Source organism: Arachis hypogaea, chromosome 10, assembly GCF_003086295.3.
Source record: "Arachis hypogaea cultivar Tifrunner chromosome 10, arahy.Tifrunner.gnm2.J5K5, whole genome shotgun sequence".
NCBI lineage: Eukaryota > Viridiplantae > Streptophyta > Magnoliopsida > Fabales > Fabaceae > Arachis > Arachis hypogaea.
In genome coordinates, this window is record NC_092045.1 from 6,299,779 (window position 1) to 6,311,595 (window position 11,817).

At 31.1% G+C, this 11,817-nt stretch overlaps 1 protein-coding gene across 2 annotated transcripts; it reads right to left on the bottom strand.

The window, feature by feature from the left end:
- Positions 1–8,282: 8,282 nt before the first annotated feature.
- On the bottom strand, positions 8,283–11,559 carry LOC112714967 (RNA demethylase ALKBH9B). 2 transcript variants are annotated; one of them, XM_025766671.3, is made up of 6 exons: positions 11,227–11,559; positions 10,309–10,764; positions 10,095–10,180; positions 9,368–9,678; positions 8,849–8,920; positions 8,283–8,776 (listed from the first exon to the last, which is right to left on the bottom strand). In XM_025766671.3, exons 1-6 carry the CDS (start codon positions 11,351–11,353, stop codon positions 8,653–8,655), a joined length of 1,176 nt encoding a protein of 391 aa, XP_025622456.1. In that variant the 5' UTR covers positions 11,354–11,559; the 3' UTR covers positions 8,283–8,652. The 2 variants fall into 2 exon arrangements, with proteins under 2 accessions (XP_025622456.1, XP_025622457.1); XM_025766672.3 differs by lacking the exon at positions 8,849–8,920.
- Positions 11,560–11,817: the final 258 nt, after the last annotated feature.

Consider the following 11,817-nt stretch of genomic DNA (forward strand, 5'->3'; position numbering starts at 1 on the left):
TAAATTAACAAATTCCTATATTCTTAATGAACAATAAACGTTTAATTAAAAAAGTTTATTTAAAAATTTTAAATTTGCATTAGCTAATTAGGAAATTCTATTTAAAAATTTGAAATTTAAAATTCTAATACTAATTCCTAATTAAGTGGCTTCTTAACTGTTTTGATTTTTAAATTTAAATTTTTTTATTTGTCACATTTATAAATTTTTTCTATTTACTTCGTTTACATTGTTATTTTTTAGATTATCTCGGCACAACAGTAGATGTACTTTCATCTTTTTCTCTCTTTTTACTTATAAGTTATTCATTTTCAATCTCTTTATTTAAGGAAATGAAAAAAAGATTTTAACTATAACTTGAATTTATTGATCGTGAGATTAAACTTATATTTATTTGAAAAAAGATACTTTTATAAAAAATATATATTATTTTTCGTAAAATATGTTTACGTAACTAAATAAATGAGAATAAAAAGAAAATTAAAGCAACCAATGAAAATAAAAGCTGTGCGATTTTACATAGACATAAGAAGACACTAATTTCATATTCTATATGGTAAGTTAGACATGAGAAAAAATTGTAAAAAAATTAGTGTCTCAGTATTTTAAAGAGACACAAAATACATATTTTTAATAGGTGTTTGTGTATGACCATGTCTTTCATTATTTTTGTGTCAGTAAACAAACACCATATATGTACTCTGTGTACTCCCGTGTCTATGTTTTGATGGACATGTATACCAAAAATAAACGTTGTCATATGTGTACTCCTGTGTACTTTATTTTTTTAATAATATAAAAAAATTAATAATAAAAATGTATTATGTATAATGTATATATATTTTTAATTGGTTAAAAAATTTATTTATTTAGTATTTTCAAGTATATATTGAAAAATGCAAGAAGTCCAAAGAGAAGCAAGATTGAAGAGAAAATTGATATTAAAAGACAAAGAAAATATAAAACGGAGCACAATTCAAGGTAGATTTTATACAAAAAAATAACTAACATGTCATGAGTATTTTGGTCGAATGAAAGCCCATAAAATACAATATTCTCTATATATTATTTAGCTATTGACAAGTATTTGTCTGCATGTGAGACTGTGTGTAGAACCTTAGCGTATGATATTCATCAAAGGTGGCCTTCAATGATGAGATTAACCTTTCATTTGCCTGGAGAGCAAAATATTATCTTTAAAGATGATGACGATCTTGAAGAAATCATGGAAGAAGAGGAAGAAAAATGTACGATATTCTTAGCATGGATGGAGGCCAATAAAAAACTTGAAGCAGGTCAAACTTTGAGTATGGTGAGTTTCCAAATCAATTTGTTTATGATAGAGAATCAAGGGAATGACATCCATGCAAAAGAGGGTATTCTATCAGGAGGTTAAATTATGTTCCACCGGGTACAGGTGATATTTATTATATGAGAATTTTGTTAGCTGTTCAGAGAGGTTGCACAACATATGAGTATATTAGAACAGTTAATGAAATTATATATTCTAACTTCCAAGATGCTTGCTATTCCATGGGACTACTGTGCGATGATAGGGAATTCATTGTAGCTATTAATGAGGTAGCTGAACTCGCATCTGGTCATCAATTGAGAAAACTATTTGCGATGCTACTGATATCTAATAGCAATAGCAATCCAGAGCATGTTTGGAATGCAACTTGGACATTATTAGCTGATGGAATACTATATGAGAGGAGAAAAGCTTTGAAAAACCAAAGTATTTTACTATGTCTTTTTTTATATCAAGATTGTATTCTCTTATTATCTTTATTTTTATTAATAATATTAATAGTTTTATTTTGGAATTACTTATTAAATATTTCATAAAATCACCATGTGCTTTTACTAGGACTAAACATGACTCATGACGAATTGAAAAATCTCTGCCTTATTGAGATTGATGAGAAGATACTCAACAGCAATGCGAGATCTTTAAGAGAATATCAATTAATGCCATATCCTGAGATGTCTGATGTTCGCCTTTTTCAGAATAAGCTAATAGAGAAGGATTTAGCATATGACACAAATGAGTTGACTCATACAAACTTATATACGAAACAAAAAATGACTCATGAGTAAAGGTTAGTATTTGATGAGATACTCAACGCTGTTATTACATACTCTGGTGATTTTTACTTCTTTATGGGCATGGTGGGTGTGGTAAGATATTTATTTGGAATGGACTTTCTTCTACTATTCGGTCTAGAAGAAAGATTATTTTAAATGTTGCATCCAGTGGAATTGCTTCTTTACTCCTACTTGGTGGCAGAACGACTCATTCTAGATTTTCAATACCCATTACAATTACTGATGAATCTACTTGCAACATCAAGCATGGCAGTTTGAAGGCTGAGCTGCTCATCCAAAGTAGCTTAATAATTTGGGATGAAGCTCCAATGCTCAATAAAATGTGCTTTGAAGCACTTGATCGGACGCTCAGGGATCTTATGTCAGTTACCGATCAACATAAGACACATAAACCATTTGGTGGTAAGGTTGTTGTTCTAGGAGGTGATTTCAGACAGATACTTCCGGTGATTCCGAAAGGAAGTAGACACGATATATTGGCATCCGCTATTAACTCATCCCATCTCTGGTCATTTTGTAAGGTTCTGAAACTGCATACAAATATAAGACTTCTAATGTCTTCTTCGGATCAAGATGAAGGTGAAATGAAGAGATTTGCTAATTGGATACTTGATGTTGGAAATGGAAATATTGGCTCTATTGTTGGTGATGAATCAGAAGTTGAAATTTCAGATGATCTATTGATTACAACTACTGATGACCATTTGGTAGAGTTTGCATATCCAAATTGTTGTAAAACATGTCAGATTACAGGTATTTTTAGAGTAGGGCAATTCTTGCACCCACGCTTGAGAGTGTCGAGAAGGTAAACGATTTTGTCTTGACAATCTTTCCAGGGATAGAAAAGGAGTATTTGAGCTCTAACACAATATGTCAAGCTGATGAGAATGAAGATGTACAACAAGAGTGGTTCACACCAGAGTTCCTAAATGACATAAAATGTTCGGGACTACCCAATCACAAGTTGACTTTGAAGACAGGAGTCGCTGTAATGCTACTCTGAAACATAGACCAGACTTCGGGTTTATGCAACGGGACAAGATTAATAGTTAACGAACTTGGCAGCAACGTAATTGGAGGGACGATAGTGACCGGTAGAAATATTGGAGATAAAGTGTACATTCCAATAATGAACTTGATCCCTTTAGATTCAGGATTGCCATTTAAGTTCCAACAGAGACAATTTTCATTAACAGTATGCTTTGTAATGACCATTAACAAGAGTCAGGGTCAATCATTATCACATGTAGGACTTTATTTGCCAAAATCAGTGTTCACCCATGGACAACTTTATGTTGCTTTGTCAAGAGTTAAGAGTCGCAATGGCCTCAGGGTTTTAATTCTAGACGAAGACGGTAATCCAAAGTTATCAACAACAAATGTCATGTTCAAAGAGGTTTTTAATAATATTTAGGTAAGAATAATATTATTTTCACTTTAATAGCATGTTATGATTTATACTTTTGTACAAATATTTACTATAGATATAACTAATTTATTTATAACTCCTTTTTCAGATTTGAAATGAAATGTGTAACAAGGAGCACAACATCCTATGCCAATTACTTTTCTAATGAAGTTAGTAAGATACTAGGTTGTCGATAAATTTTTATTAGCTTTTTGATAAAAAAAAATTAGTGTAAAATTAACATGCTATTATTACAATTATATATGTTTTTATTTTTTTCATGTCTCCCTCCTTATGATTCAAGAATATTATAAACTTCAAACTCTTCTATTTATATTTTACTTTGAATAAAGATAAAATAACATATTTAACACGTTTATTATATAAGGACAATAATAGTGTTATACTAACTTTAAAAAATATATAGGTATAAAATATTATTTTTAATTTAACTTATCAAATTTAAATATAAGTCCGTGCATCGCACGAGTTTAACACTAGTATATTTTACGTATCCTTAATCAAAAAGCTAATGACTAATTTGTCGCGGATTGAAATTTCATTTAAGAGTTTACTGTTAGTTATTGGGTTGTTGTATGAATAAAGTGAAATTCAAACTACCTACATTTACTTAAACAAATTAGTGAATTAATCGGTAAACTAAACTAACTTAGTTTCGAATTCGATACTTAAAATTAAGTGGATTCAAGTATTCAACCACTTAACCATTTCAATTTAGCTGAGTCTTTGGTGGGTGGGGGTTCATGAAGTTAGTTGAGTCTTTTTTTTTTTTTCTTTTTATAGATGAATCTTGTTTTTTGTTTTTCTGGTCTTTGTGGATCTGTTTTATCTTTGATGGTGCTGATCAAGAAAATACCAAACCCAACATATAAGACCCACCTAATGTATTACAGAGGCCCAATGTAATATCAAAGGCCCACTATAGTTTTTTATTTTATGAAAAGAGGATAAATTTCTGATTTTTTGGTCGAGAGACATTTAAATTTTAAAAATTTAAAAATATATTTAAATTTTTAACTTTTTCAAAATTTGGACATATCAATCATAAATTTAATTTGTCTCATTTTAAAAACTTTTTTACTTATGCATATGTATCGATCATCACAACAGCAAATTCAAGTGAATATGAAGAATCCATATGAAAAAATAAAAAATTTAAATATATTTTTAAATTTTAAAAAACTTAAATATAATACATAGTAAACGGTAAAGTTCGTCAACGAATTATGAAATTTAATTAAGCTTTCATGTCAAAAGAAATAATAAAGTTTTTTTTCTGTTTTATATATAATAATTCTATCAGAGTTCTAAGTGAACATGTTAAATCATGAGTAATGTTTTGGGAAATATGAAGTATTATTCTTAGTTGCCGACAGGGTTATAAGATTGAAAATTCTTTTACATAGGATAAGACAAGATTTTACAAAACTGAGCATGCGAAAATCGTATAACACAAGGAGAGTGCATTAGCCATGTTGAAGTAGGAAGAGTGTGGCAGTTACAAAGGCAGCCAAATAATAAGAACGATTGATACTATGGAATAAATTAATTGTCCTTGAATAGTAGAATACTAGACATGTTGAAGTCAAAAATATATTTGATTTAATTCGACAAAAAAAAAAGTAAAATAAAATAAAAACAATGAATATATTACCCTGATTAATTAGGGGAAAAAGGAGTTTCAATTATTATTTATTATAATATCACGGACAAAACACGCATATCAACCAAGTTGAGTTAGATTTTATACAATTCTGCCAAAGAGAAAAACGTGACAAGGAATTGGTTATTGGTGTAATTCGAATTACTCTGATTCGAATTACACACACTTACCTACACTAGTTTAAATTGGTATGTTTCGAACTAGCACCCGGTTTCAACTACTATAGTAATTCGAAGCATGCTAATTCGAATTACTCCCAATTAGCTACCCATGAAATTTCGAAACTACCCAATTCGAATTACAATGGTTTTTCCTATAAATATAGTTCGAGACAATCTCATTTGAACCACTATTTCAAATTCCTGACCCATCAAATTCGAGAGAAAAGTGTTTCCAAACGAATCCAACAAAGGGTTAAACAGAATATTCAACTGATGGGGGATAACTCGAACCGATTTTACTATTTGGATGGAGTCGTCCATATAGCCGGTGTCATCAATGAGGATGTTAGTGCGAACTTTTCTGTTTAATTTAGGATTTAAGGTGTTTTTTTATCATATGCTTGCCTTTAATATGTTAGAATGATAGTCATTATGTAGAGTCGTTAAATTAGATAAGATTGTTATATAAGTGATTTTTGCTAATGGTTTATTAGTGATCACAAATAAATAGAATAGTGTGAGAAGTAAGGACAACAACTGGTAAAACTTTATAAAAGTAAGATTATTTTTTAACATGAATAGTAATTAGTAATCCAAATTTTTGTATCGTAATATTTTTTCTTTTTTTTTTTAAGAAATATGATTTCAAGGTATTTGCTCAATAGGCTCAGTTTGATGGATATATGGTGTTATTTTTCATGTTAAGACGTTACATTATTTGGTAGTATCCATCACTTTATACTGTATCCCGCGTCGGATGCTATACGTCTTCACGGTTAACACAACCTCCTCTTTATCCTAAAACTGCTGACCAACCTGAAATTCTGTAAGACCTCCAGTATCCTAGGTATCTCTTATACCAAATCTAGTGGGTTCCCCAGGAACCCCCTCATGTCTCATGGCATCCAAGTCTAAAGATAAAAAGTGTGGAGGGTACTGCTTTGTCCCAGAGCTAGAACCACCGCCAGCCCCAGCTAGATTACTCGTTGCAATGTCATCGCCACTGTCATCAGCAATGAGGTCCGGCTCCACATCATCATCGTCATCATCATCCAGCAATGCATCACCCATACCAGCTGGTGCCCCACACTGTAAAGAAATCGGCACCCTATCCACGATACTAACCTCTCCGCCACCACTGCAGTTGAGATCAACGGTGAACGACGGGGAGACGACAGGCTCGTCCCAAGGTGCATTCACAGGCACGGGCGAAGATGCACCAACAGGTCTCGAGCTAGAACCGCCTACCGTGCCTATAATTTGGGTATTCAACTTCCCGAGCTAGATACCACATCAACCAACTTTGCCAACAGCTCAGGTGTCCTGACCTTGGGAAACTGTCGACGAGAATGAAACAAGACCTGCAAATCCTCGTCACTCCCTATGATGAAACAATCGTACTTCATGTCATCTCGCAGCACTAAGATCGGAATGCGATAGAATAACTTCTGAACCCGTTTCACGCCTTGCAGCCCAAGTTTCTGTATTATAGAATTCAAGAAGTCATCGAATCTCGTCATAGGTCTCATAAAAATACTCAGAAGATCTATATTAGTGAACTTCACACCAGAGCATGTTTTTCTCTTAATGGACCATTTGAAATGCACCAACACTACAAAACTCTCCTCACTAGCCATTTTGTCACTCTAATAAGAGGAATTCACGTTCACACCATATTTATACACGTCTGGGGTTTCATAATTCGAAATAGCCAATTTTGAATTATATATATAATTCGAATCAGATAGATTCAAACTGCCTAATGAATTGCTTACCATATAATTCGAATCAGGTTGATTCGAACTACTATGCATAATTCGAATCACATCGAACTATCTACAAATTCATGCATGCATAGTTCGAATTGATCAGCTTTGAATTATCCTCCCTCATAATTCGAACAGCCTTGATTCGAATTACTCCTGTTTATAGTTCGAGTTAGTTTGATTCGAATTACATATAGATATGCTTTTGGTAGATTCATGTCTCGTTTTTGTGTTTGGCTGAATCATGTCGAATTGCACTAATATTACCTTAATTCTTTGCTTTCTGATTTCATAAAGTTAATATATATATGCATATGCCTAACTTCCCATGTTTTATACTACGGCTTGTTTTGGTAAAGTTTTTTGAAAAGGTGTTTGTATTTTTTTAAAAGCTCAAACTCCTCATTTTGTGTTTGTTAAATAAAAAAAATCATGTATTTGTGCATGCAACTTTTAAAAGATCGGAGTACTTTTGAAAGTTCCTAAAAAAAACTTTTCAAAGTTAGCTTGTACTTTTTAAAATTTAAAAGTCTAATATAATTTCATATGTTAATTACTTTTTAAATTTAATATTTATATTTATATCTATTATAATATTTTTAAATTTTAAAAATTATTTTATCAAATGCAATTGTTGTTACTTGAGTTTATTAAAAATTATTTTTAATTTAATTTATCAAACATAAATGTAACAATTTTTTAAAAATTATCTTTAAAAAATGAACTTTTACAAGCTACTTCTAAAAAGTAAAAAGTTTACGAAACTAAACCTACGTAGCATCTAATTCTTCAATGAAACAATGATTGCATGCGAAGGTAAGAACTTTTTTTTTCTAAGTTTAAAGCCATATAGGTATAAATTCATACTAAATGGAAATTTTGCAGGCGCTAAACCAATAACAATGAAAACCATAAGTAATTTGAAGTTTATTTCAACTTTCTTTTTTGGTTTGATAAAGTGAAAAGCTAATAATGCATGAATAAGGCACATGCCAGAGCCATAAATAGTGAAAAGCTAATGGTGCCTGAATAAGGCCCATGCAAGAGCCATAAATAGCCTTATTCGTGCCATATAACATTGATTGACATATGATGATTGCTATAGTATTTCAAAGTATTTGTCTAATTTACTAAAAAGAGATAAATGCTATTCATACACAAAAATTAATCATTAGAATAAACAATTAACGTATTTGTCTATAAATACATATGTAGTTTAATTTATTTTTAATATATATATATATATATATATTTTAATATGTATTTTATATTGGTAACTGAATTTAGTGGCTGATTTTGGTATACACTAGTATAGCCGATATTTACAATACAAGAAAATGAAAAACGGGTCCACTGAAACTTATTGCATGTGTCTAAATTTGTTGACCCTAAATTTCCCAAAGCTATGCCTACCAATACCATTGAGGGGAGGAATTTCACCTTCCACATTAAGCTTTTTCTGTCTGTTCTTGGAAAATGCCTCATATTCAGATTCAGCACTTTGAACCTTCTGTTGTAGGATTTCTAAAACGGGTTTCTTAGGAAATGAAATGAAACGTGGCTTGATACCCTGGCCTCTAGCTCTGGATCCGGTAAAAATTTGTATGGTACCTTCTTTGGATCCATCTTTCTAAAGGTAATGGAAATTCTGCAAAATTCATTCAAATATTTAAGAACTAATACACCGGAAAAAGAATAGAAAGGACATTTAATTTTAGACCTTTTAGACTTGACAGATGAAATACAATGCTTAGCAACATTAGCTCCATTGCCATTAATAACAAACACTGACCTGCATGATTAAAATGACAAATAAAATTGGCAATGAACATGATCAAAGAACCACATTAAACTTTATTTACGACAGTATAACACAAATCCATATAGAAACAGGAGTCATGGTCTTTTTATTAGAGTAAACAGTTTAGTCCCCACAATCTTTATTTGTTAGAAATGTTCAAGAACTACTCCTATTAGACAAATTAGTCACCTTATTGCTTTCAATCAAATTTTTAAAATATATATATATATATATATATATATATATATATATTAGACAAATTAGTTAATTTTAAATTGTCAGAAAGACTAAACTATGTGACGAAACTAGTTTTTGAGGACTTCGAATAAAAATTTGTCAGAAAGCAAAGTATCTATTATTTCTTAAGAACTAATATGAAGGTTTACTCTTTTTTATTCCTATTCCTGAGAATAGAAGAGTACGGAAATAAGATCTTACCCAACGGGCAAAGGAATGGAAGCCGGTCCGGAAAACTCTCCGGGACTGAGTACCTGCAAATTTTTGCCAAAGAGTATGTCACACTGATTCAAGAATGACACGGTATAAAATGGCCTCAGGAAATCGTGGTGATCGATATGAGGTGGAATGCAGTCCCCTTCATCATAGATGTTCACAATGCAACTATCAGGAATGCAGGTGGAAGAAACAATGTTCCACTTAACCATCCTCTTTATCATTTGCTTGAACAAAGATGGTAAAGGATCAACCTCTTCGTCTTTGACAATTCCCGGAGAATTTCCTTTTTTATCCTGTAAAATTTTGTTAAGAAATAACTAACACATCATGTAACTGAGGCTATATATTAATAATAGTATTATAAATTAATATATGTAATTATATAAATTTAGTTAGTATTTTACCTTGTTAATTAGGCACTCTTTAAGTACTCCTTAAGTACTCTAATTTATATAGCTTGTTAGAATAAGTTTATTAGGATTTAGGTGTTTGGTGCTTTATGTAGTGAGTAAAGGTGTATATATTAATGATGGTAATAATAAAAGTGTGTGATTTCATCTCTCAACTATTTCTCTTTTTTTCTTTCAGAAGTTTTTTTTATATGGTGTGTTTGCTCCACTTTTTCACTACTCAGTTTGATCAGAGTTTTCTTACATCATACAGGAAAGTACATTATATTACATTCATTATAAATTGTAAAATGGAATACCTCTGCATAATTGTAACAGCAACCAAATTGAATTGTCACACGCCCTTTACCTCGCATCCACTTTTTAGGCTTTGAATATGTGCGTTCTTATAAACAAAATAGGCCAAATAATTTAGCTGCAACAATCTTATAATGCTGACTTTAAAGAATAAGATGAAGCAGGACTTTAGGGAATAAAAAGAAGCAAATTAGAAACATATATATCTATATATACCTTTAAGCTTCCCTTGCATTCCCCTCCATTGTAATCTGTATATACACTCAACAATTTTTCTCTGCTCCATAGGATTGAAAACCTGAGTGTGAAGTTCAAGTCCTTGGAGCACATTAATGCATTTCCCATCTACCTTTTCAATGAGGCTAAAGTCCTTCTTACATTGAACTTGGGAATACCTTTTACGCTCTTTTTGTTTATCCAATTCTTCATTTCCAAATTTAGAATCTCCACCAATCCCGTCGTTTATCCACAACTCGAAATCAGATTTTTTGCTACCCAAGGATTCGGGTGAAGAAGAATCAAAATGGTGTCCATTACTCGAACTATCCCTCTGCTCTCGGTTCCTTTTACCAGAAGATTCTGAGTTTGAAGAACTTCCATTCACAGGATTGTCTCTTGCATCTCTAGAAGATTCTAAGCCTTCATCAAGGTATAGCGTCCCATTCAACTTTCCTGCATTTAATTTTCGTAAGCATTGCTTAAATTAATCACCAAACACAACCAATATTTTCGGATAATCATTTGTGTATTATTGTGAATATATTTTTAACAAACTATGAGAACAATCAAATCTCTCGTGTGATAATAACCAAACTCGTTTACAAGAACAAGAAGTGTGTGCTAAATCATAAGGAATGCAGAAAAAAAAACTGAATTAATTATCCTTTAATACATTTTTAAAAATTTTAGAATTTCAACTACATGCAGACAAAAGAATATATATATATATATATATATATATATTTAAAAAATGTTAAGGCCGGTAATAAAAGAGAGAAAGACAAAAAAAAAACATAATTAAGAAAGGTAATTGGCTGATCTATCTGATTTGTGAGTGCGAATGTTGAAAAAAATTATGTAGTAGTTGCTTACTAGTTAGCATAAGATAGATAGATAGAAAAGAGTTGTAGATACTTTTTTTACGAAGGAGTGTAAGGCGGTGATGCAGAAGAAGATGGCAGTGATGGCAGAAACCGTCAGAGAGAAGGTTGAGTATTTCGTGGTCGTCGTCCTCCTTCGACGAGCTCAGCAGCTTCTCCATTTGCAACAGTCCTGAGAGAGAAAGTGAAGTTGACTGCGTGAGGAAGGTGAAGGGTGGTTGCCAAGAAAGGTCTACGCAAACAGAAACAAGATAGCGCACACTTACAACTCACAACTCACAACTCACAAACACTCTAAGCTGCTAGGTTTGCTCTCGATTCATTCATTTTACTATTTTAGGGTAACACCTATGGTCCTAAGTTGGATATAATTTTATTTTATTCCTTACCATTTAAAGTGTTTTATTTAAATTTAAAAATTTTATTTAATTTTAATATAAAAATTAAATTTAAAAAATTAACAAAATATTTGGTATGACAACCATATAAAAATAAGATCAATAATATAGAGAATAAGTATAAATTTTAGAAGTACAAAATCAATCGTAAATTTATCAATATATTTATTTATAATTTTTTTTACTATTTAAATAAAAGATTTTTTATAAAACTAAAGTAAATTTAT

Excerpts from the sequence above, each read along its gene's own strand:
- LOC112714967 (XM_025766671.3), bottom strand. The coding sequence starts at position 11,353 with ATGGAGAAGCTGCTGAGCTCGTCGAAGGAGGACGACGACCACGAAATA. Across the intron at positions 10,181-10,308 it reads AATGCAAGGGAAGCTTAAAG|AACGCACATATTCAAAGCCT; the intron begins GTATATATAGAT and ends TTTGTTTATAAG. Across the intron at positions 9,679-10,094 it reads GCTGTTACAATTATGCAGAG|GATAAAAAAGGAAATTCTCC; the intron begins GTATTCCATTTT and ends AAAATTTTACAG.